The sequence below is a fragment of the Larus michahellis genome, chromosome 1 (genome assembly GCF_964199755.1).
Source record: "Larus michahellis chromosome 1, bLarMic1.1, whole genome shotgun sequence".
Classification (NCBI taxonomy): domain Eukaryota; kingdom Metazoa; phylum Chordata; class Aves; order Charadriiformes; family Laridae; genus Larus; species Larus michahellis.
Genome location: NC_133896.1, coordinates 152,887,358 through 152,914,856, shown reverse-complemented (window position 1 = coordinate 152,914,856; position 27,499 = coordinate 152,887,358). Strand labels below are relative to the sequence as shown.

Sequence of the window (27,499 nt, the reverse complement as noted above, 5' to 3'; positions counted from 1 at the left end):
TGCCACGGAGTGAGTCTCCTTAGCTGGCCTGTCTTCCCTCAGTTCTTACAGACCCATTCCCCTGCACGCAGTTCTTTAATGAAATCAGAAGAACAAGAGTTAGACTCTGCTTTTAGGTAAATCCATACAGAAATGCCTCCCCACCACCTTCAACACCGTTCCCCGGTCTGCAGCAGCTCCTTATTACGCATCATATGCTCAGCTACATACAGGTTTTGGAGGGAGCAAACAACCCGTCCACACCATTTCAGAAGGAACCTGACTCTCAGTTCTGCCGTTAGGAGAAGAAGGTGGTACCCAATTAAAGCAAATGGACAGAGCTACAGACTATTGCCAAAAAGTGTGAGTTTGAGTGAAGAATTTATGAGTACTCAAGCAATTTCTACTGACGCCAGAAAGGCTTCCTGAAGTTTCTAAGCAAACCCTCAGAAACACCTTGGGTCTTCAACGGCCATTACGCCTGCAGTCTGACCCAACGGGTTGCCTCCAAGAGAGGCCGCCTCGCACACAAGAGTGTAGCTAATTTAGCTGCATAATGGAGAGAGTTCTGAAGATGCACATGGGCTGAATTAAGGGCTCCACAGGAGCCTTTGGCTCATTCCTTGCAGAGTTTATTAGTTGCTGCTGCACACATGGTTAGGTTTGCTGGAAGAAGTCCAGCTCTGAGGCACCTCTCAATTCCTCCAGCTTCTAAATGTTGCAAGAAAGTGGCTCAAGCGTATTGCCCCCTCTAAGCTCTTGTGGAGAAGGGCTCTCCCCTGCAGAGAAGCCGACAGGGTTTGGGAGGGGTACCTAGTCAAATAACTCTCGATTATTGAATTTGCCTCCACAATTACCAGTGAGTATCCTAGACTGTAAAGGGGGTAAATACCAACAGATTGTATTATTTGAGAAACAGTATGTGATTGTGTAATTAAGGGCAGGAATAGAATACCATATGCACAAGGGGCAGGGTTAATTTCAGCATTTCCTGACTAACCAAGGGCATTATGGTGTAACCCTAATGTTCTCCGGATGGCTAACATTTATATGGAGTTCATATATATGCTTATGAATATTTGGTTAAAATTCACCCATCATACTCTCTGACACAGTAATTAAAAACACCATGTTAGCTGCCAATAAAAATATTTTTGTGATTTGGTAATTATTCTAAACCTCAGAGTCCCAGCTCCCCTACCCCCCACCCTTGTTTTCTTCCTGTTCTATAATGTATAAAGCTAATCTTGATGATGGAAAAATAAATAAGTAGCAGGGAAGGCTGGAAAGCTTCCAATCACAAAAGCTCCTGAAATGGAAGCAGCATCCAATCTGGCCCACCACATCTTCTAGGTGGGCACTCCTTTCCTGCCTTTTAGTGATGCTTTCAGTATTCATAACAGCTGTGGAATTAAGCATTATGAACAAGAAGAAACCAACATGCAGTCTTTATTTTTCCCCATCAGTCCCAAACTATTCTGCATTGAGTTACAAAGTGAAAACCAACACACTCTCAGATGGATTTAATTTCAGCTTGGGCCCGATGCCAGACACAGTTTCCCCATTGTTAAAACTCCACCCCATCTTTTCCATACCATGCATACAGCCCCATCCTCACCCATCTTCCAGACATATGCACGCACACACACACAGAACCATCCACTCCTACAACACAGAACCAAATCCATCTCCCCTGCTGTCTTAGGTACGTTCCTTGCTTTCCCTGGGATAACTAGTAGGCAACTTGGATTTGGTCTATAATGCAGATTTTTAATATGAAGGAAGATGAAGGCTATAGAAAACATACATTTTCATGTCCTAGATATTGTCTTCATAAACATTTTTTAATAAAAAAGTAATTTTACACAACCAGGAAAATGTTTGTTGGAGGAGCCAATTATTCCATTCAAAAATAAAAGGCTTAAAACTTGATTAAAATATTAATGGTATAATTCAAAGTACAATTTTGGCATAACTTCAGCTAGAGATTTAACTATGGCATATTGGCTTATAGAATCATGCAACAAATATGGATTTCAGAATACAGAAGTATACAGCTTTCAGATGCATACAGAAAAGAGAAACGTGTAACAGAAGCAGTTAAGTTTTTACATGTATGGACTAGCACCATGTCGCAGATCACGGCAATTGTCTTCTCTCCCGTCCGCTTCCCATGGATGCTGCATGAACAACTGCACTCTATTTTTATAAAGTGCAGAAATGTTTGCTTGTATTAAAGCTAAGGCAAGCAGTGGAAAACAGGAGAGGAGGTAGATTGAATTACTCTGTTTAAATGTTTGTTTTCCCCTCCACCTTGTACCATTCTTCACAAGCAGACGCACAAGATAAATGTTAAAAGACAAATGTATAAAATGTTGATTTGGCCCACTTCATGTTGGGCTTTGGGTTACAGACAATTTTTGCCTTCCTCTGTTTGCAAAACTGCAAAAACGCTGCTAATAGTACTATATGGAGAACAGTGGGTGTACTTCCTAAAGAATTCAAAGAAACTAGTTGGGACTACAGGTGATTTCTTCCTGTATTGAGTTTTGTGTCCTCTACCCTTAAAGAAGTAACAGAAGAACTTCCAGAAGTCTGCCTGCACACTTAGGATTGCCATAACAGTAATAACGTATAAAATTGTGTTCCAGTTTACAATCGTCATGAAGTTTCACTAAGATTCCTTTATTCCCTGCAGCAGTGTATGACTAGTCTGAGTGTAAATAAATGGCATGCCCTACCAACAAGAACAGCATTCCCGCTAATAAAGCAAAAAATACTCCTATAGGAGCCAGCATAAATGACCAGCCATAATGTACATAAACAGCAAAGTCTGGGCAATCCATTTTTTTCATGTTTGTGTAGTCTTCCAGATCAGCCATCGCCTGGACCCAGATGACATACATCACGACTACCAGAGAGAACAAGACACCTGGAAAAGAAACACCAGGTTTTAACAACAGAGTATAAGACAAATGCTGGGTGCACTTACTCCAACACCTACGAACCCATCGATGCTTGAGGCCCCGTCCGCAAGGCACAGTCAGCCACCACTGGAGGTTTTTTGCCTTTGGCTTCCTCTAACAAGAACCATTTCCATCTTGCTTCTGGTTTGCACTGAAAGGCATATTCCCACGACAAAGGATATAACTGGTTTTGGTGGGCAGCCCGAAACACAGGTGTGTTTAGGGACAAAATTAAGACAGGTATTTACTGTTCTGAATTCAGGATCCAAGGGAGGGGGAAGGAGGCTGGACGGGACAGGACAACCTGAAAAAAAATAATTACTTTTGCTTCCCAAACTCTGACATTGTTTCTATCACAGTCTTTTGGATGAGATACGAAAATGGGAAAGGGGTAGGAAATCTTTCTCTCATCTTCACATCTCTATGTTTGCTTCTTTTTTCTTATGAAAAGAGGTCTTTTTGGAACGTACTACCTTCAGAGTATTCTACTCAAGTATTTTGCAGAAAAAATAATATGTATTTAATTCAAAATCCTCCACATTAGAAAAGAAGTTCCTAGTATAGGAGCAAAATGCACCAATAATGAAATAATAGCTATGAAGCAGGCTATTAGTATTAACCTCAGATGGGATACCACAGTTTCCTGGAATTAATCCACCACATAATTCACAGCCTTTTCCCAACCACTCCTCTGAAAGGGCTCTGGATTGTTTACACATGATAGTAATAGGAGCACATGTCCTTACAAACTTTGTTAATCTCTTTGTTACTATACACCAGAAGGAGATATAAGAAGAAAGTGCTTTCCAGAGTATCAGTTGCACTCCTAATATTTCATTTCACTTTAGAAGAATGTGGACACTTGAGAAATGCAAGCCTGCAGCACAGATGCTCCAGCAGAAGACTTGCTAGAAAACTGAGGGCACAAGTCTGAATTTTTCGCATGCTCCAGCATGTACCCACTTGCTCCCTGAGCTCCAGTTGTCACAGCACAGTTACAGCAGCAGGACATTCCAACATTAAAATATTTGGGGGAAACTACCCATGGTGTTTTTATCTCAGGATGTTTAGGTGCCTCATTAAAACCAAAAGCCAGTGCATACTCCTGGGAATACTTATTGCCACACTCGAGTTTTCAGGCTGTAGAGCAGCAAAGTCAAAGGTAGTTGTGGTCTCTTCCCCATCCTCCTAAATACTTGCAATGCAACCTTGAACAAATGTGACACCTGTGGCAAAACCTACCAATGTACTGTGTAAGCACCCGTGGATAGGCGTTTGCTTCCAGACCCACCTGTCCTGGTAAACTTTCATGGTTACCTTTCCCCATCCCCACCCTGAGATGCTGCCTCACCACCTCCTTTCCCTCCCCTTTCTACCCACTTACCAGGGAGCAACTCTTGTCATCACTCCCTCATTTGCTTCAGGCAAAATCAGACAGGTTAGCTGCAGCAGCTTAAGTTGGTGATCTGGTGACATTCTTGTTGGTGCTTTATTGTCAACATGTAATAGCTTTACATTCTGAACATCTGACAGCTGAGAGCTCACAACTCAATGTTTGTGAGCGCTACCTTTTGAAGCCCACCAAAAAATGAGCTGAAGTAGTTAACCTGAGGCATAATCAAAATGTGACTGAAAGTCCCAAAGGATCTGCAATTTTTATGAGGCTGAAAGAAAGTAGAAAAACTAAATAAAGAAGGAGGCAGACACATTTCCTGCCTATGAAATATACTTCCAGGATTACATTTTTTGCTAGGGCTCAAATTCCTACCAAAGTTTTTAAAAAAACAACACTCAACTCTAAAAGGCATAAATTCAATTTTGGAAGTATTTTACCTAAGTAAAACTCAATTCTGATGGAATTTAGTGCTGTGATTGTATTAAACCTACAACTGGTGAAACAATCAGAGAGAAAGATCACCTTAGGGCCAGATATAAAGAATGAGAAATTAAATTGAAGACTCGCCAAATATAAGTCAAATTGAGCAGAAGATTCCTATAACAGAACATCTAATGATAACAGATAATATAGGCAACACAGGAAAATCAGAACTAAACAGAGGTAGGAACTTTTGATGTAAAAAGATTCAGGGCCAAACACATAAATGGGGCTATTAGAGACATGGAGTTTCTTCAAGTTCCAAACTTAAAAAAAAATACAAAATTCTAGCCCAGGTAACAAAAAGATTTGGAAAGATACATTCATATATGGCAAAATCCATAGGGACATTGGAATTTACCTCTTCAAATGGCGGTGCCTGTGAATTTTCAAATGTCTGTAGTCTTCTATCTATTCTCTACTTCAGGGCAAGCTTAGTCCAAACCAATAATAATTACAAAAAGTAGTGATGCATATTCCCTTACTGTAGCAGCAGGTAAGTGTAACCAGGCCTTGCACATCTGGAATGCTTTTCACCTCCAGCACCCCGGGCAGATATAAAGCTACATCGCCTAGTTAAGTCAGAAGCATCTGCCATTAAAACAAGACTCCGTCAGAGGTGCTTTAATCTCAAAACACTTGCTCTTCAAGCAGTCTGAAATAACACCTTCTAGTTGGTTAAACTAGAGCCAACTCCATGTAGGTGCAAAATAGCAAGCCAGTGCTGCCAGTGAGTGGTAAAACACCATCAGGGAAGTTGAAATCCATCAGGTGATTTCACAGCAAGCTGCTAATACCTGTGCGTGACAAATTGACAGGTACAGAAATTTGCTGAAGAAATGTATGTCAAGCAGAGAGAAATGCCCTTCTTTAAAAGATAAGAAAAAGAAAGGGAGAATATGTAAACCCTCAGCTAATTAAGGCACTAAAAGAGGTTTAAGAGTTCTCACTATCTGCTAACGGAGGCTAATTCGTAGGCATATTGACTAGTGTGTCCAAGAAATGTCTTGAACAGTAGAATCAGGCTAAGTAAAAACTGACCATGTCCTGTCGACTCCAATAGCATTTCATTCATTAGTGCTCCTTTTGCCTAATTTTCACAGAGTTATGATTTCATGGGAGTTAAGCACTTACACAGGAGTTTACTGATGGTCCTGTATGTTACAAATGGTGGCAGAGAAAAAAGAAAACAGAAGCATTTTTAACAGGTAGACACTCTGTTTTGTCCATTTGGTCTTGTTTCCTAAGATGTTCAAGTACATCAGAAGCAGTGGTGAGAGCAGGGAAGCAGATCTTGTACTTCTATTATCACTAATGCATCTATGTAAAATGTTTGATGTTTAAGGCCAGAGGCATTAGTTCCTTCCTACCCATTAAGCGCTTCAGCTTGTGCTTAAAGTTAAGCACATGTGGAAGTCTCTCTGACTTAAATGTTTTTTCCTCCTGGCATCCACACTGATTGCATCAAAATACCCGATTCAAAGGCAAATATGAGCTTAATGAATGGTGACTAGAGCTTAAATACTTATCTGGTTGTTAGATTCCAAAAGAATACTGCTTCTTTTCAGATTATATGATTTCATGTCTGTTTACATCGTTTTATTTTAACAAAATGGAGGGATGTTAACAGTTCAAGAAAGGTTTGAAGAAAAAGCAGTATCATGAAGAGAGTACAAACAATTTGTTCAGTGGACTGAATAGCATATAAAATCCAGATACACGTAGCGTGTGAAGTATTTTTTACAGGTGACAAGATATCAGTTTGGTCTATGCACTATGAACTGTAATAGTCATGTCAAATAACAGTCAGCACTTTATATGGCGTTTACAAAAATACAGATCAAAAGCTGGGTTTGTCTCCATTTTGTAGAAAGAAAAATGAGGAACAGAAACAACTAATTTGATATTCAGAGGTTCTAAGTATCCGAGCTTTGCTCTTGACTGCGGCTTTCAAAGGCGTTTTGCTCCTCAAAGCCAAGGCAGATTTGCTTTACACATAACACATACCACAGCAGAGTTGCTAATAAATACAAGTCTTCTGCCTCTCCATCCTTCTGCTTTGTGCGTACATCTGCACTATTTCTGCAACATTCTGCTTTGGATATTTACACCAGGCGGTGAAGTACCATTCACTGGAGTGCACTTAAACAAAAGGAAAGGCATTGGACTGAAGGCAACACAAAATCTTCCTAAGCAATTGTCTATCTTGGGCTGCTCAAGTGTTTCAAACTAGCTCCCATCACTGCAAAATCTCACTGCCTTAATTTATATGTAGGGAATACGGTATTTTTGAAGAAAAATCATATATTGCAAAAAGCTTAAAATTAGGCTTTTTCTTTACATCACCCCCAATCACAAGATTTGGACTTGATTACGAAGAATCAAGTACAGTCGCTAGAATACTAGTGACTCAGAACCATCAGCAGAGTCCATGTAAAACTGAAGAGAGGTCAGAATTAGACTCTGTACTGCTGGAGAGTGTTTTCTTAGATAAATTTTATGCTGCTTGTGGAAGATAATGGAGAGAATTCCTCCATTTATGTAACTACACCATTGCTATTCCATCCTACTTCTGTATCCACAAGTTTGCCTCCCTGGCTTGTCTCCTTCCTTCAGAATATTAGTCATGCCAGTAAGAGCTGAGAAAGCATCCATTACAAGTGTAATAGGAATGGCTGTTCATTATGGAGGAGAATATACTAAAAGGAATATATATTTATTCCGGGAAGTCTGTTCCTGCAGTCTTGCACTATCTATTGTGAATGTCATGAACTCTCATAGCCAAGCTCCAAAGCAAAATTACTGAGATTGAAAAAAAACTCCACAATTTCATGAAGCAAGTATTTTTAGGAACAACGTGTGCTATGATGTATTTCTACATTTTCAGCATTTAGACCTTTTGCATAGTGTGCGGGTGTCCATTTGCCCTTGCCTTTTAGTGAATATAAAATAAAACAGCAGTCGCATGAATCAGGAATGATGGGGGAAGTTATTCCTAGAACATGAAATATGTGTGAGAGAGATTAAGACAAATAAATACCTCCCTCCTCCTCCTTTTTCTTTCTTTTATTCTATTTTGCATTTTTTTTAAGAACGCACATGTTTGATACACAGCTCTGTGCAGTGTGATAAGACATGGACTTCTCTGAGGTCACTCTTTTCTGTCTTTTGCATTTATTCTTTTGAATTTCTTTCCAACAAATACTTGTGCATATTGCAGAGGAGAAAGAATACAGAACCTTTAGAAATGTCTATGAATTCAAGAAGCAGTTTGCTGGCCTTTAGTACTTATTCTTCCCACATAGAAATGCCTTTCACTTGTCAATGGTGAATAGCTGTTTATGGCATGAATCTTTTACTATGCAGACACGAAGACAACAGGTGCTGGGAAGAATGATGTGAGCTTTTTACTTGTGCCTAGAAGTTTAGAACTCTTTATCTCACTTGAGGAAAACTTGTATGTGTGTGTATGTATTCTTTTTTTCAATTGCATTTTTCTGTCCTTGTCCTTATTACAGATTTCACCAGCTACCTTGGCCTCTTGTGACCTTTATTTACAAAGTATGGTTGACATTCCACTCTGAAGTACCTGCAGAGGATCCCACTTAAGAGCTATGGGAGTTGGCACATATATATTGAAGATGGATTTTTGTCCTCATCTAGGAGCTAGAATAAATATATCACTTTTTTCCCAGTCTTTTGACAGGAAGCAGAGATTTAGATTAGATATTAGGAAGAAATTCTTCACTGTGAGGGTGGTGACACTGGAACAGGTTGCCCAGAGAAGTGCTCTGGAAGTGTTCAAGGCCAGGCTGGATGGAGCTTTGAGCAGCCTGGTCTAGTGGTAGGTGTCCCTGCCCATGGCAGGGGGTTGGAACTAGATGATCTTTAAGGTCCCTTCCAACCCGAAATATTCTATGCTTCTATGTTTGTACTTCTAATCACAGAACCACAGAATGGTCTTGCTTCTTTCACAAGGGCGTGATTCTGTAATGCTCTGTGCACATCCTGGGGGCTTGCTGCTTTGACATCAGTACAAGAGGACAGTTTTCACCACCGCCCAGACAGGAACAGGCCCAAGGTAATTCGGGACTTCATTGAAGGCTGCTCGAAGTGATTATTTTATGGCAGCTTTCCCTTCTTTTCCTATGACCTTTGAAACAACTATAAGGCTTCTTACATTTTGCACTACTGTAGCTGCTCTTGGTCCATCCTCTGATATCACGGACGTGGAGATAAGACTGCAAAGACAGTGCTCAAGACACTAACTGTGGTATCATTGAACTGATGCGTACTTTTTCCCCACAGGTGTAGCCTCTGTAGTTTCACCTACAGCCTCAGGTAGTTAATGTGGTTACAAAGCTTAATAGGGAAAGCTGCTAGTCAATAAGCTGCCACCAATACTAATAATTGTGTGTGCCTCTCCATTTGTGATAGTTCAGCTGCACCACTCAGTAGAAGTGGGCAGCCTTTCTTAAAGAACAGGCTGAAGACAAGGCAGGTGTGTGACTCCACCACAGATCAGACAGCAGAATTGTTCTGTGGGTGGGTTTGCTGCTGTTTTGGGACCCAGATATGTGACACTGTGGAGAGGCTTCTGAGGTTCTTTTGGCCCTTGGAGACCCTTTGCAGTTCACCAACATGGGCACCAGTGATGCTGGCAGAGAGACCTTGAGTCCTTGAGTGAGTAATTGGCGGACTCTGAGGGTGAGAGGTAACGGCATGGGGCCCAGTTGATGATGGTCTCAAACCTGCTGCCTAAAGGATAAAAACTCTACAAAAGTTGGCATACGCTGTCCATCAGCTCCTACCTTTGCAGATAGTGTCACAAGCAGGGCTTTGGCTTCTGTGACCACTGGACCCTCTTTGAGATACAAGAACTCCTGGGGAGAGGTGAGATCTGTCAGACAAGGTGGGGTCAGACAAGCTCAGAAACCTTGTAAGAAGAGGTATTTGCAAGGACCATTGGCAGATGGACATCAAAGCCTCCAGATAAGCAGGGGGAAGAAAACGGAGAGCATATGCATGGGACAGAGCAATGAGGGAAGCTCGTACACTTCCACTGAGAAAGCAGCACATCTGAAAGCCCATCTCAAATGCATGTACATAAATGAACTCAGTGCTGGAATAACACAGGAGGAATTCAAGTTCATGCAGTCACTGGATGATGGATGAGGCCACTGCAGCTGCAGACATGGTTAGACTGCTTACTTGATTGGAACGCTTTGCTGGATGGATACAGACTTTTTAAGAAAAGGCAGCTAAGATGGGGTGGGATGGCTGCAGTCTGCACAAAGAAGTATCCTGAATGGACAGAGATCTTCTAAGTAACAGGAGCTTATGGGTTAAGATCAACACGGTGGACAAAAAGGCTGTGGTCACGATGGGTATCTACTACAGGCCACCTAATCAAGAACCGGACTGTAAAAATATTTAAGACTTCTGGTTCTCATGTGGGACTCAGCCTAATATCTTTTAGAAGGGCAACATTGCAGTGAGCAAGCAATCCAGGAAGTAGGTAGCTCACTACATCAAGCATAACTTTTTGAAACAGCTGTGGAACAGACCAACTAATGGAAGAACTTTGCTGGATCTGCTACTCAGAAATAAGGAAAAAGTGGCCAGGAATATCATAGATGGTGTTAGCTATGGTTATAATGCCCACAAAAAGGCAAAGTTTAATATCCTAGGAGGATACCCAGAGACGTTGTGGAGTCTCCTTCTCTGGAGATATTTAAAACCCGCCTGGATGTGTTCCTGTCCAACCTGCTCTAGGTGAACCTGCATTGGCAGGGGCGTTGGACAGGATGATCTCTGAAGGTCCCTTCCAACCCCTACCATGCTGTGATTCTGTGAATATGAAAAATGAGTAGGAGATTAAAGACCCAGAACTTCAGGAGAACAGACTTCAGACTGTTCAGGGAACTGGTAGGCAGGATCCCAAGGCAGGCTGCCCTGAAGGACAAAGGCACCCTGAAGGACAAAGGGGCCCAGAAGAACTGGTTGTTCCTCACAGACAACATTCTTAGAGCACAAGAATGGTCTCTCTCCATGTGCTAGAATTCAAGCAGGTCTAGCAGAAATGAAAGTTAACCTCATATAGAGCTGCATTAGCAAGAACACAGTCACCAGGTTTGTAAATACTATAATTTCCCTTTACTCAGCACTTGTGACATCATATCTGGAAAACTGTGTCCAGTTTGAGGCCCCCTAATGAAACAGAATACAGATGAACTGAGGTGATGACCACCAAGATGGTTAGGGGGATGGATGACAAGGAGAGGACGAGTGACCTGGAGAGTTTTAGTCTAGAGAAGAGAACAGTCTTCATCTTTCTAAATGGGGTTATAGAGAAGATGGGGATAGACTCTTCAGAGACCTGCACACTGAAATCATGGGACACAATGGTCACAAGCTGCAGCAAGGACAATTTCAGGTGGATGCAAGGAAAAAAGAAATTCACAATTAAGTTGGTCAAATAGGGACAAGTGCCAAAAGATGCTGTAGAACATCAATTATTGGAGATTTTAAAAACTTGACTGGATACAGCTCTGAGCTGCCTGATCTAACTTTGAAGCCAGCCCTGCTTTGAACAGGAGGTCAGACTTGATTGCCACAAGAGGTCTTTTGCAATCTAAATTTATTCTGTGTCACTCACAATCTCTGTTTAGGCTCCTTCCCTAGGTCCCTCTAAAAGACAAGTCTATCTGCCCTAGCACAGATAAGGTGAAGTGTCTGTCCCTCTGAGAGTGTGTTTTGTAAGCAGTTGGTTCATACAAAACACTTAGCTTTATCAGATGGCTGAACTTGTTGGCATGAATCCCATTCCCAATAATATCTTCAGCTGCTTTCTGAACCCTAAGATGGCACAGCAGATCATGCTACAAGCTGTTCTCTTCAGTTGAGGCAGAACTTTTATCTGCTACCTAATTTGTCAGTTAAGGTTGCAAAAGGTTACAGACACTTCAGTCCAATAGTAGGTATTAAAATTGCTTCATCTAACATTTTTCTTCAAAGATATGTACGTAGAAAAATGACCGATCTTCCTATCTTCTTTCAAACTTCCACAGAACAACCACCTTGTCTAACTTCTTTCTCAGAAGCCTACTATTCTCTCCAGTCTAACAGCTACTTGAACTCTGTGGTAAGACAGCATCCAGGCCCTTTCAAAACAATATATATCATTCCTTTTTTTCTTTGAATCACTATGCTGGTTTCTGTCTCACAAGAACTCTAACTTCACCTATGATCTAAGTCACATGACAACTTTTAATTTTCCTATTAGGGCTGTCTTTAAATAGATGCACACCATGGCTGCATCCTGATCACATGTTGGTATGAGTGGTAAAATAACACTTCTCATCACTCTCCCCCTCCATGCCCTGTTTTCCTTTGGGAGACAGTAAATGAACAGGCTGTCTAGTCCTGGACGAGATGGGCAGAGGAAGGGGTCAGAACAGCAGGGAACAGGTTGGATGGGGCTTTGAGCAACCTGGTCTAGTGGAAGGTGTCCGTGCTCATGGCAGGGGGGTTGGAACTAGATAGTCTTTAAGGTCCCTTCCAACCCAAACCATTGTATGATTCTATGAACACAGTAAGGCACACCACCCTGCCTTCTAGAGGCAGGTTAAACCACTCCTCTTATGCATCAGGTTCTACCTTATCTTGCTCTGCCCCCAAGTTATCCCAGATTTAAGATATTAATTACTGTGAGGAACTCCTATTGAGAGAGAAAGAGAGAGCAATTTCATGCTGTCATACCTTTGGGTCTGAGAATCCCTCTTACTCTCCGTTTAATACGATGGGCCACTGTTCAGTAATACCAAAAGAAATTGAGTTGTTGCCCAAGGAATTCCACAGGACATAGCTTTAACTACTGACAATGCAAAGTATTTATAAAATCTTCTTGTGTCAGTATGGTCACTCCCAACAGCGTGATTTTCATTCATTATATAACTAAACCCTCACCTTGGCTACACGAGTACTTGTGAGAAGGGCTGAGAGCAACAAATTTTTTAAAATGTTTTTGTGGCTGATTTGATGTGTTGGGTAGGATAATGATATTTACAATAATTACCTCCCGCGCCCTACTGGTGGGACTGGGAGAAAATGCCGAAGAGCTTGGTAAGGAACCTACCTAAGCCAAGATGTCTTGTACAAGCCAAATGGCTGCAGGGTCCTATATTCTGCTGCCAACACTACCTTTTGGCATATCATAGCAGGATTTTGCTAAATATCCTTGCTTTTCAACAACAACAATGGTAATAGTAACAATAACACAGCTCTTCTCTGAAGCCCTGATTGGAAACAGTCCTGAAGTTGAAAGATACAACAAATATGGAGAGTAAAAAGTCAGGATTTCCCTTGAAGTACATCTGCTCTATAGGGAAAAAGGGTGAGAGGGGCAAAGAGACAGGCCCAAGGTCAGACACTGGGATAATAAAGCTCATTTGACTTCACACACCTAAAAAAATAGTCTCTCTAGATTCCCTCAGTAAAGGAAAGAGAGGTGTAGGGTTCGTCCCATAGCACATTCATCTGATCCAGTTAGGCCCCTCTTTCAGGATGAAATGACTACCCAGACAGGGAAACTTCTTACATGCCTACTGTTTTTACTGCCAATGAATGTTATTGCCACTTGCAGGTCTCCTAGGAAAGCCAAGGGAGACTAGCACAGACTTGGGGATCTAACTTTCCGCTGCCTAAATGAGGGCAGAGGAACTGACCCAGAGTGGAGAACACACACGTCGCTTCAGACCTCAGCCCATTGGTTCCTGGTGTCTTTCAAGTGCCCTTTTCCTCTCTAACAGCCTCTGCTACTTTATAGTGACAGCTGAGTTTTTTTACAGATTACAAATGCAGAAAAAGAGCAGGACTCACGTGGGCCCTTACCCTGCAAACTGGCGACAAAAAACATTGAAATATCTTAGGATTTCTGTCAGACTATGAATATTTCTTTATGTCTTTTAAAAGCGTGGAGGGGTAATTCTCAAGGGATCAAATGCAACTATGCAGGAGTTTTTTTCAGCAAAAATATTATAAAATACTTCCCACACTTCACTGAGGGTCCTTTAAAACGGAATAATGATCACTAGCTGCGTAGGAAGAGCTGTGAGGTGAATGGGGAAGCAAAGTCAGCAGGTTAGTAACAGAAGCAAAGAGAGAGCCCAGGCCTTTTGGTCCTGACACGAGTGGTTCTACCCTGTAACACAACACTGCTCTCACAGGATTGCCTCTCACCAGGCTTTATACAAAGGAGAACAGTGATTGAGCATATACTATCACTTACATCCTGTACAACTGTATCTTACACGCCAGTGTGACGTCTTCCCAGACTTGTCAAGGTTAACCGAACAGCATCCCAGAGAGCTGCCCATATCAGCTGAATCCTGGGAGGGTGCATCTGCCATAGTATGTGTGGGTTATGAGGAAGGAGGGAATGCAGTTATTTGTCATCTTTCATTCACAGAGGTTTAGAGCTCCTACTTACTCATATGTGACAACTATTTTATTTACTCCAATCACATCCAAAACATTTCTGCTATATTGGTCATATGAATGTGACCTGCCTTCCAACTTCTTTAGAGCCTACTGTAATAATCTTTTATGTCACTGATAAAAAAACACACTCCTCTCCTTAGCTAAAGCCCTTGAGAATCCTGTAAGGCAGCATCCCTAAATATGCACTCTTTTTCCTTCTAAAAAAAGTAGATTGAGATTGCAGTATAGTTCCATGATTTGTCCTGGATTTTTTTTATCTTAATCCCAAAGTAGCTTTTTGAATAGCTTCATGACTAAATAACTGTGGAAAGAATTGTCTCCAAGGTAGGCACTCCACAAGCCAAACAGAAGCATATGCTTTTTCTTTCTTTTAACCATGATTAATATAATTTTTGGTCAAGAGACATGGAAGAAATACCTCATCCTTTCTCTTCTTTAATTGACTGAACAAACAGTATACCCACCAGCAAGGATGAAAAAGCCTCCTCCTGCTTTGTACAGAATGTGGCTGGCAAAAGGAGCTGCACAGATGATGAAGAAACTAGCCATCACAATAGTGAGCACTCCCAGGAGCATAAGAACTGTCCAGAAACCTCGATAAACTGGAGAAAGGAAGAAGGAAAAAATAATACAACACTATTAAGAACTTAAACAAGTGACATATTTGGCTAACAAAGATTTTTCTTTTCCCCTTCTCTTTTTACTTGCCTTATTAACAAATGAAACATTAATTCTATTGTGCATATACATTATATATCATGTGGACCAAATCAGGTTTGAATGCCAGTCCTTATCTGATGATCATGGAAAATAGGTTGTAAATTACCAGGAATGAAATCCATCTGCTTAGTATTTAGCAGTGACTTGTAAGGTAGCAACTTGACCAAATTTATGCTCTTTAGAAAATGGTACACCAAAGCTGTAGCAATGATTCCTTGGGATAAATGATTAGACTGACAGGATACAATTGTTTTAACAAAATTACTTAGGAGAAGCAGAGGGCTGTAATAACATTTTGATGTTCTTAGTGCTCAGACTATATCACCAATAGCAATCTGTAAGTTCTCTACAATTTACAACTGAATAATTCTCCTTACATATAGCCATATTCAATAGACAGAAATCTAAATCAAGAAGGGAGAGAAACTCAAAAAATGTAAACCGGGTTCTGAAAAACAGTTAAGTATTTTAAACCAGCTTATTCCTGCTCTAAAGCTCTCTGCATTTTATTAAATTTTAAAATGATGTTTCAGAAGCCCCTGTTAGACAGTGCCAAGCAGTGTTGAATTAATGGATGCAGCTGGTGATAAATGAGCCGAGAGTTTTGTGACATACTCTGGCCAAAAGAGTCTTTCTAACAATTATTTTTTAGCTGGTTAATTGCACATCCATTTAACAAAGTCATCATTTTACAAATGCTACAAGAGTGACATAAATTTCTCCCATGAATTTAAAAATTGGTACATTAACACAACCCATTAGTAAAATTATGAGTTGCAAAGATCTCCATCGTCAGATCTGAAAATCTTGAAGCACTGACAATTCAGTCAGTGAAAAACATTTCCACCCAACTGAGGGAAAGCATATAAGCCAGCTGGCAAGTCAGGAAAAGTGAGTCACAAAAGAAACTGCCACTTATCATTTGACAGCACCTACTTACTGTTATAGCAAAACACAACCAAGCAACTATTATACTGGTTCATATCCTCAAAGTTTCAAATTCATACAGCTTGTTAGAGCCAGCTATTCTGGAATAATTCAGGTTTGCTCTCATCTAAAATCTGAAGGTGCACTAGACATTATCAGTTCGTGCTTCCCACTAATGTGTTCCAAAAATCTATAGTTTTTAACTTGACCAGCTTAACTGATGTTAAAGTATACACCATCTTGCTTCTATCAGCCTTGTAAATGTATTAGCTATATCACGTTCAATGCATCACATTAGCCACCCTTTTAAAATAATAACCTTTTTAATCCAGGCAAACATTCAGAGACATAATTTTCCGCCATGCTGATCAGCAGATTTGCGCATAGGAAGGATGAATGTGTCTGAAAGTAGCTGGCAGAAGGGTTAAAATCGTGTTTTGGTTCATATCCAATACAAGACTTCTTTCCACATAAACAAAAAAATATGGAAATAGTAGGTAAGAAATAAGGCTGTGGCTCAGCAAAGCAGTTAAGTGTGTGTTCTCCTTTAAATACTCTACCTTTTATGGGATTTAGGCACCTGTTTAAAGTTAAACACATAGTTAAATGATTCACTTAATGCAAATGGACAGTGAATGGAGACCTAGAAAGGTAAATCTCTCAAGTCCTTCAGTCTTGGGTCTCTGAAGCAATTTCATATTATTTTCCTCATGGGTCTACTTTGCTAAGCTTCATCGCAGTCCCCAAGTCCATGGGACATTACTTCCTCATTTAAAACCTAATACCTCTAAATCAGTCTATAACCACCCAACTATTTTACATGGATGGCCCAAGGTACTTCAAAGTCATGCTACATAATAGGACACATTGGCCAAAATGGACCTTGAAAAAGCTTTCTTCGATATCATTATGGTCAGTCACCTAAGTCATACAGCAGTGTTTCTATTTTCTGAATGGATGAAGACACAAGCTTCTCCAGCATTATAAAATTAGTATACAGTTTCATTATCTACTCTTCATACAGGAAGCTTTGAAGTCTGCTTTTAGTGCAATTTTACCAGAAAAGCTTGATTTGCTCAAATATTCCAGGAAACTGAACACAAAAGGAGTACAAATGTAACTGATGAAAATTTATTTAAACCTCTGCAACTATGCAAAACTGTTTCTCTGCTCCGAAAGCATAAGTATTTTATGCATTATATGTGAAATACTGATTTGACCTAGCTATCACCTGAAAAAAGCTTTCATTCTATTTCTTTAGAAATAATTATTTACTCTAGAGAATCATGGATAAATTGTGATGATCCTAATACTTGTTTAGCCAGCTAACACCATCATTAAACATCGATTTGAAAATGGAGTAGACAGGTAAGCAGCCTGCAATGTTCCCAAATCAGTGGCTTTTCTAATCTGCAAGACAGTAAGTCATTAGGGTCATTTGTGGCACAGGTCTGAGGAAACATCCTAAGAGCATTTAGACTTTTTTCTTTAGTAAGGGAGTTAAAAAGCAACCATTTTTTTGCTGAAGAAGGCTTCGCTTATTTCATACTCAGACCATTTTTGCTCAGATCACATTTCCCATCTTCTCTGCCTAGGTGGGCAAGATCAGTTCCTGCAGGGCTAACCATTCAAAATTACAATGCAGCTCTACTGCTGTCATTTAGCTTAGCTGGTATCTATAGGCAAACACAAAAGAGCTGGCTGAAATTTAAACAACCTAAGAATGAACTTACTCTTCAAGTCAAAGACTTTGCTGCTCTGAGATTGAGGTGAACCACGACAGATAAAAAAACAACAGAAGATGCTGATTTGAATCCCATGAAAAGGGATGACACTGTGGTCCAAGCAGCCCGTTCCAAGAAACAGTGGCTCAGTGTACCTATACAAGGTGTTAAGATATGTTTTCATCATTTCAAGTCTCACTGAGGCAGTTCATAAGATAGCCCATGTTCTGGTTCAGATGACAAGGAATACCCTTGCCTCGAGGCACTTGCCAGATATATTTGAGTTAGCTACCTCAAGTGCATGCATTATTCCAAGTATTTCCTACAGTAGAAGAAATAAAGTACAAGCACTACCACCAGAGTCCAACGCAAACGTATCTGTAGTGATAAGCTTAGATACCATTGGTCTGTGTTGCGAGAGTGCTAAACAGAAGGTTCTGTAACTTGTCTTGGTAAGCTGCCCCTTCATCGGGTACAACATTTGCCTTGGCAGTGACAGGCAGGCCTAAAAATAAAATAGTACTTCTTGTCTTTGAGCTCTACACCGTTTGGCCTGTATACCATCGGAACGTTATAGCTGCAGTATATGCCTCCAAAATTGCATGACCTGTAATTTTCCCTTGCTACTTGCTTTTCTCCTTAAAGATCCTAAGTTGGATTCCTCTGGAGACTTCTGCATCATTTGAAAACTGGAAGTATCTAGTTTTGATTAAGGGACTGAATTTTGGAGAAATGGCTGAAAATTATCAAAAGCACCCTTTTCTAATATAGTAGATCCCAGCATTGGTTACAAACTGAAGCCACAGACTCGTATTTTAAGATGTCACATCTGCAATGCACGCTTGTTGCATAGTATCTCTGCACACCTCTGAAGCTCCGTAATGGGTTATTCAGGAAAAGGTTAACTAATGACACAATGATACACTCATCTACAACTGGAGACATTAACACCAACCTCATGAAAACATACCACATATTTTATTGCCCTTGATGACTTCAAGTGTTTTTAAATCTCAGCCATCAGCCCATACATTTTCTATGGCCTATCAAAAAAAAGCCCAGCCACTTAGTATCAAATTCCATATTGAACACAAATTATTAAGCACTGCAAAGCTGAAAAACTATTTGAAGCATATGCGAGTAAATGCTGCATAAACATTACTAAGGATAGGAAAAATGACTTGGAAATTTGGATTTTCATCCACAAACTCACATCCTAAAGTGAACCTTTCCTGTGATTTGACTGTGGATTGTATTTTAGAATATGTCTTTTTTACCTCTCTATTTAATTTAAGAGATATCAAAATACTTTTGACAAGAGTCTTGCCACACACAGTATAAAATACAATGAAAGGTGAAGTCCCTGAACTGCCTTAAATCAGGAGTATCTTCTCTGCAGATAAGCAGCCGTAAATGAGATCACAGATCTCAGCAGCAGCACAGGAGACACACCTGACAACATGATAAACCTTGCAAAACTTTTCCCAGTTTCATTCAGTACCCTTTACTATCCCTTAGTAGTAATATTTTTTTTAATAGCCTTAACAGTAAAACAAATACAATATTCACAGTATGAATACATTGCTTTTTTAAATGCTTCTTGCTTTATCACTGCTTGGTGGCTGGGGAGTTCTCCCTTAGTAAATGTACTGTATTACAATCTCTTATGGGTAATTATGTGACTGTATTACATGACAGCATTTTTTTGCCCTAGAAATAGGCTACTGCTAACGTTTCACTGTACAACTTTTACTTTCAGATTTCATTGCTGATATTTTGTAGATTACTTTAGGTTAATTTCAGTCCAGTAACAAACTTGCCAATAAATTTGATCACACTATTTTAGATGTAATAGTTGCTGAACGAGAATTTTGCTTCAGTCCTATAAACATTCTGTGTTCTACATTATATTAGGCTCTACTGCAAATGCTGGCAATGTGCCCAGTGCTGGACAAAATAAGATACTAATGGTCAGGAAAAAAAGTACTAGCAGCTGAAAATCAGTGCACTAAACTAATGTGTCAGCACAGCCCCATTAAATGGCTTCCCAATTAGCTTCAGAAGGCGCTGGGGCCATTTACAACAGTTAAGAAACTATTGTTTATCTCTAAATAAAGTTGAAAAAAAACACCTCAAAAATAAAATTAATGACTTGACTAAGCGCTAGATCTTACACTTCTTTTTCTTAGGAATAATCTCACTATAGCCATAGGACTACTTGTACGAGTAAACACTTTGCACATTTTTCAAAACGAGGCCTAATATTGTCCTGTAGTAAAAGAGTTTCATAAAAGTGTGGTAGTCCTTTAATGTCAGTGTTAAATAATCTAATGACAGGATACTATGCATTAATCTAGCTAGCAATGAATTATTATTTAAGTACTATACTATTATGCTTTCAAAACAGCTTGACAGGATAACCAGTCTGATTATGATTATACAAATGTATGTTTATTTTAGAATGCAGAGGTCACTACTCTGGCAGTTTTATTGTATGGGCTAATTTATTTTTTTTTATTCCTAGCTTGTAGTTTGTTGCACGTATGTTTGTGAATCATCATATAAATGAATGTGCTGGCAACACAATGAGGTGCTGTCTGTGTCTACTTAATAGCTGCACGCTGTAATAGCTGTCACTATAAACCACTGTACCATCACAGAAAGTCACCAGTCAGACTTCCCCTGAGTTCATGCAGACGCCTATTTCAGGTTAAGATAAATGACACGGCCTGCAAATTTCTGTAAGCGCATTAATCACAAATGATGGTTAGCACAGCTTGGACCCTACACTGCAGGTAGGTGAAGTCCTCCCCACTCCACCAAGATATTTAACAAAACCAGTGAATGAACAAAACCATTGTGACTGCGATTAAAAGATGCAGAAAGCTGCAGTTTCAATGCAGTGCTACCTAACCCTTCGAAACTAATCATGCGTCTGGCCGTAATGATGAAAAGAAACATAAGACATTAAAACATGCATTCAAATCTCTAATGTAAGCATCACTATAGGCTCTTCGGTCTTTACATTTCCATCTAAGGCTATAATTCTCGACATCAAGAGCTCATAGTCGAGGTTTGCACAGCAGGATGAACCAAGCCTTTGGTCTAAAGCTTTGTAAAGTGTACTAAAACACTAAACTTGAAGGTCTTCAGTGTTTGAGCCTTTTGGGCACTATCACACAAATGCCATAAAATCAACAGACAGAAAGATGTAAATAAGCTCAGAGGGGATAGATTGAGCCTCCTTTGAATTCTGGCCCAGAAAAGCTCTGAGCCATATTCCTACTGATACTAAAGCCAAAGGAGTTATGTCAACTGAGAACTTGGTCCAGTCACTGCACCCGAAAATCATCAGGGAATTTATGCTCCTCAGCAAACTTATCTTTGCCTGAGCCCTTCTAACTGGCTGGTAACGTGGCTGTCCACCAACAAACCACACTCGTGTTTCCACTAGGGGCTGCAGTTAAATCCAAATATCTCCGATAAGGTCCCAAAGTCTCTTAAGACAAACAGTCTGTGAAAGAGGTCACATGCTTTTGCTTGCTCAGAAACGAACAGTTCTGTTAACAGAAAGTTAGAGGTTTTTAGAAAAATGTGTTGTGCATACATGTTTGATTTTTCTAATGAAGTTTAAAGCTTTTTATTCAGCTGTTTATTTTTCTATGACAGAGCAAGTTAAGTATTTTTCAAATGACAGAATATTTCTTCTTATCCACTCCTAATTAAAACAGGACTTCAGGGACTCACAAAAACAGTTTCTGTGTGGGAGATTTTTTTTTTTATCCCCAAAAGTGAATATACTGAGAAAGCTATGAGCTGTGAAAATGGCAATATTGTATCAAGAAACATCAGCAGAACCAAAAAGAGGGACAGTAACCTCAATATTTTGGTAGCTCCTTTTTGTTCTATGTTTAGCTGATAACTAAACTAGCTGATAACAGGTATTAGGTGCAGCCAACTGGATATACAAATAGTTGATGAAATCTTGTTCTTCATGAAATCAAACCGAGGGCTTTTGCCACTGGCTTGTACAGAGAAGCACTTCCTCCACTGAATCAAGAAGAAGATAATAACCTTCTAGCATTTCTTAATTTAGCAACTGCAGTTGCAGCTAGGTTTTAAAAACTTGTTTGCCAAATACCATGGGCAGGACCGTCAGACTAGACTAAAGGAGAAACAAGTTTTGAACTAACAGAAGAGACAATGACATAACCTTCTTCATAAAAGGTTGTGAAAGACTCTTGAACAAGCATACCTGGCTCTAGTAAATAGCTCAGCTTGGATGCTGCAAATGAACTGGAGGCATAAAACCCCCTCTTCAGTTTTAATGAGCTCGAAAGCAATCCAACTGTATCTATTTATATAGCAGGAATGGCTCTGAATATACTCCACCTGGGCCAGCATCTATAGTACAGTTCTGTCTATTTTTAATCTCCTAATATGAAATATAGATAGGAAAATTATATTTGAGCAGTGGCTCTTTTGGCAAACATTAACTAAAATTAATTAAACTTTTGATGATATTCCTTCCCCTTTCCATATTCTTTGTTTGTCCACTTCTGTGTAATCATGCAATATAATTCGAGGATCCTTCGTGAATGTATGAGTGAATGGTGGAATACAAACTCTGTCTAGATTATTAGGAGCTGATGACTGTCACTTTCAAATGGAAAGATAAACTGTTCTAGATGTGCTGTGAAGTTACAGATTGCATCTCTGAATGGTGAGGTCTGAATTCTTCCTGGACAAACACTTCATAATTTCTAAAGATTAAGAGAACCATGATCAGTCAACTTTCTTGTTCAAGTCTGCAGCATAAAAATTGGATTCTGAAGACACTTCAAAGTTAGCAAAGGCATAATTACAGCTTCGGGACAGGAGGGGATCACTTAAGTCACTGAGTCAGTGAGTTCAGAGACAAGCAGAATCCACACGTCACAGGTTATTTAAAAAGTCATATGAAATAGGTAGCAGAAGTTATTTACTTCAAATACGTTTGCATAAAGCCCTTGATCTGATGAAATGTGACCAATATTTAAGTAGTTTTGAAGAGCTGTAAAAACAGAGCTTTCCAGGCATTATTCAAACATAAGGTTTTCAATTACTGTGTATCTTCCATATATATATGTGTATATGTATCTCTGTTACTGCACTAGTGTTTCTCAGTGTTAATATCTCAATGTAACATAGTAAGTATTATGAACTATTATAGGGAATATATATATATATATATTTAAAAAGAGCTTAGTTCACAAAACAAAACTGCCCATTGCTACAGTCTTAGGCTACATTATTCATGTATGGCACACACTGTTCAGAGCAATTTCAGTGCCTCAGCTCCCGATAGCGTCAATGGAGAGAAGCTGGCACTTCCAGCAGTCGGTGCAGTATATTTGAGTTAGTTGAATAAGCTCAGACAGTACCAAGGCCCCTCTCCTCCTTCCTCATAAAGTAAAAATGCAATATATTTTTACATGTTGTTATTTATTTAACAAACAAACCAGTTTTATTGGAATACATAAGAAGCACTTGTTTAATGCATTCAGCTCAAGGAAGATACTTTTTATGTCGGAGAAAAAAGCACTAAAACGGAAATGTCTCTTTTTTTAGAAACGACTTCCATTCTACCATCATGCTTAAAGCCAAGCATTCATTTAAGTGCTTTGCTAAATAGTGGCTTAAATATGCATGTTGTAAAATTATCACAAGTATGAAACACCCAAAACTCTATTAATTAAACTGTGTGGAGCGATAAGGCTGTTTTATACTGAACCATCCAAATTGTTTTCTTGAAACCATAGGCATTGTATCCATTTGCAGCCAAAAAAATACTTACTGATTGCAGAGTCATAGGAGGTTGAGTTGTGTTCATCTCGGATAAGAGGAAATGGTGACAGGTAAGCATGTGTACAATTCTTAGAAGGTGACTGGTTAGCTAAAAGTGAAAGAAAGATAAAGATGAATATTTTACTGCCTTAACAATAAAATATTTTAAGCCTCTTCTTCAAATGGGCAAACTGAGTTTCGTAAGTCAGGATTCCAGGTTCTTTCCCAGGCAATAGCTTACAGTGGATTTGGTTTGGTAAGAGATACCAGCATTGTTCTCCAGCCAAGGATATTCCTTAAAGGGCAACACAGATTTGTACTACGGGAACAGTAAAGTGGCCTTGCTGAAGGCACACTGCAATTTATATGCAATGCATACGTATGCTTTTATATGCATATGTACCTTTCTCCTTTCTCTTGTGAGGGTTAATTATGTCCGTCTCATTATCGCATGTGCCACAGCAAAAAAAAAAAGGAAATTACTTTTTCTCTTGTGAAAGAACAATGAAAAATATCAAGCGTCTTCAGAAAGTTTACAGTTTCAACAAATATGAATTTAGTCTATGGAATCAATATCCCCAGAGAAGGGTAATTTCATCCTTTATATTAAATGCCTATAAAAACATCACCTTCTTTCTTGGGAAAGATAAAGGCTGACTATACCTTAAACAACATTTAAATTTCAGATTCCTGACCACAGAATTCTCCAGATAAATAACAAGGGGAAATTAACTAGAGTGAATATCATATTTGACACCTAAGACCAAGCAATATGTTTAGCAAAATATGGGTTATTAAAGTCGAATTTGTATGATGGCACCTGCTTTTCACAAGGACTGTGGAAGTCTTGCAATAAGGAAAGGGATCTCTGCACCTCAGAGGAAGGGTCAAAGACAGGAAAAGGAGTTTTACTTGACCTCTTCTTCATGGGAGACTTTTGGTTGTAAAATACTATCTGATCTTCCAGAATCCTGGCACATAGTGAAAGAAAGCAAAGGGTCATCTGTGAATTTAGTAGAGGAATTTTTCTGGAGATAATGCGTCCTACACCATTTTCACAGTGGAGTTGCCCATGCCCTCCTTAACCCACTCGTAGAACTAGTTGGAGAAACTCTCCAAGCAAAAATTCATGGAAGATCCTAACTATTAAGCTCTTTTTCCCTATGTTATAGAAATAAACTCTCTGTTTAACTATAAGTGGCAAGAGACTGTCCTGATAAGAATGGACTCAGGTTAACAGGGCAGCCACAGCATAAATTGATAAACATGTCTCATTTTGTCCTGGGGTTTCCTTTAGTACAGATTACAAAAACGTAAAGAATTTATTTTAGGGTAGTTGAAGAACCCAATCGCCAAAGAAGCCATATGAAATCTGGTGATTCATAAGACAGAAGAAAATCCCACAACAATTTGGAGAACAAACTACTGTAGATATTGTAAAAGGTTACTTACTATACCAGAAATTCCACATGCTGGCATTATTTTCTCCTACATTTCCACTAAACCAGCACCTCCAGAAGAAACCTTCATGATGGAAAGTGGCCTTCTCTCCCTATGGGGAAAAAAAAAAAGCCGCCATTACCTTACAATTTTTAAATGGCTGAAAGACTCAAGTTCAACTGAAATTAGATAGTGAGGTAAAAAACACCACCATCATTATGAAACACAGCCTGTCTGAATATAGGTTAGCTATAGCATATCTAAACAGTCATACTTCCTTTGAAAGAATGTCGTATTGCAGAAGTAGTATCGCAAAAGACAAATTCATTTCAGATACAACTGGTTACAAGAGGTTTTGAAGTAGGCTTGTAAGCCTTTAGAATGTCAAAATGAGTATATTGAAAAGTTCATACAGAAGTAAAGTCTTAAAAAAACACATCCAAGAAACATATATCATTCTCATTACAAATAAAAGTGTCCATACTAACCCCAGCATCTTCAGGTGCTTTTGAGCACCTTCCTATTTCTGTAGCAAGAAGCCAATAATCAGTTCCAAATGCCACCAAAAAAAGCAAAACCCCCAGAGCCGCAAAGAAGCCTCCAAAAAATATCCCCACACTCAGTTTCATTACCGCAGTTATCTTAAAAAAAACAAACAAACAACAAAACAAAAACAAAAACTTAACTACTTAAGAGGAAGCAGTAAAATTATTGGGAAAGTAACTAAAAAGCTGTTTGGAGAATACAGCTCATATCTGAAGAAGTTTCTCTTCACTTGACTTTCTGCCTGTGCCCTTCTTCCCAATGCCCTGTAAGTCGATTTGTGTCTCCTAATTTGTGTTCCATGTGGCTGACTCAAGCCTGACAGATGAAAAGGGCCTTCTATTTTAGGACACTGATGGCAGAGCTTCATTCTGTTTCTCTGTCTGGGTGAGGCCAGTCAGAAATAGCCGACCTTCCCCTAACTAAGCAGGGATTGACTTGAAATATTATTGCAGCTGGTGCACCAACATCAGTGGAGATGGTGATGGAGATGCAATGGCTCTGTCCGTCCATGTGAACTGCGTTACAGGGCACATAGTAGCAGCAAGGACTTCCAAAGCTCAGGCTTGGTGGTGAATGTTTCCTTGGCTGCTAGTGGGGAAGGACGCACATGGAACACTTTGGACGTTACTGTTAAGTCATGTTAGTAAATGAAGGCTGAGATTTTTTTATGGAGCTTTGAAAACCTGTTAGCCAAATTGCAGAGATGCCTTTGAAAGATCCTAACTTTTATTACAAATCCAGTTAGCTTTTAAAATCTACATCTTACTGTTAAAGAAATAGCTTTAACAACACTAAACTAAGCATTTAACTACTTTATTTATTCAGATGCATCTTATTTGCCTATATCAGAAATGCATGCCATTAAAAATTCCTATTAAAATTCCTATTTCCACAATAGAAAACATTTCACTGACTTCCCATGCTGGGACATGCTGGGAGCAAGAGAAGGATGAAGTCAGTTTACTCCAGAACACATTTGTCACAAAATTTTATTGTAACAGACTTAGGTCTCCAGGTAGAGGGACTCCTACTTCCAGTATCCGTTTGGACAGTGCAGCAGTGTGCTGAGGGAGAGAAAGGAAAAGACTGTTTCTACCACATCTCCTCATTTCCAGACAGATGAACCAGAGATGTGTCCTGCGTGTTTTCATAACATTACATTATCCGCTTAACATCATATTTGCATTTGTTACAAGTCATATTTTATTGAAACCTGACACTATACTAACTTCATACACAAGCACTTCTGACATTTTGTGGCCTTTTTGCACTGCACAGTTTCAGTGTATGCAGAACAGTAAATGAATTTTCAGTCAGACAGACTCTTTTTGCCATATTTGCTTTCCCTGACAGCCACTGATGCAGTTCACTTTGCTATAGCAGAAAGTGATGTTTGGAAACATCACTTGGGAAAGTGATGTTTTATTGTTCTCTATGTCATTAAAGAAAAAAAAAATGACTTTGGGAAAAAGAAGAACACATGGAATGGGCTATAAAAGAAAATAAGGCATATTTTAGAAAAGCATTACTTGCAGGTTAGAATAACGCTTTAACTTTTGGTCAGCCCTGGAGTGGTCAGGCAGGTGATTAGATGATTGTTGTAGGTCCCTTACCAACTGAAATATTCTACTCCACTCCACTCCATTTCATTCCATTCTATTTTATTCTATTTGATTCTATTAGATTCTATTAGATTCTATGATTTTATTCTAATAGAAATAGAATATAGTTCAAAATAGAAAAATAAAAAAAGGAAAAAAGCAAGGTAGAATTCAGTTCAGGACTAACATGCCCAAATTTAGACAATTTCACATGAGCTAGATGTCTTTCCATTATAATCAATAGCAATCTAGTCAATACAGTCAGTGGAGCCTGGAGAGTGGTTCAGCACAACCTCGATTAGACTCGGAGAGCTCAGTTCAGTCACTCAGGCAGACACCTAGCTCTAGCTAGCTCCCAGGGTCTCCTACTAGCTCTCAGCTGCCACTCCAGAA

At 39.4% G+C, this 27,499-nt stretch overlaps 1 protein-coding gene across 2 annotated transcripts; it reads right to left on the bottom strand.

Annotated features, from left to right (window-relative positions):
• Positions 1–1,804: 1,804 nt before the first annotated feature.
• On the bottom strand, positions 1,805–25,897 carry TMEM182 (transmembrane protein 182). 2 transcript variants are annotated; one of them, XM_074609581.1, is made up of 6 exons: positions 25,646–25,803; positions 25,448–25,485; positions 24,972–25,071; positions 23,530–23,628; positions 14,787–14,924; positions 1,805–2,911 (listed from the first exon to the last, which is right to left on the bottom strand). In XM_074609581.1, exons 3-6 carry the CDS (start codon positions 24,988–24,990, stop codon positions 2,688–2,690), a joined length of 480 nt encoding a protein of 159 aa, XP_074465682.1. In that variant the 5' UTR covers positions 24,991–25,071; positions 25,448–25,485; positions 25,646–25,803; the 3' UTR covers positions 1,805–2,687. The 2 variants fall into 2 exon arrangements, with proteins under 2 accessions (XP_074465682.1, XP_074465673.1); XM_074609572.1 differs by having other exon boundaries at positions 25,448–25,897.
• Between the last annotated feature and the right edge of the window lie 1,602 nt (positions 25,898–27,499).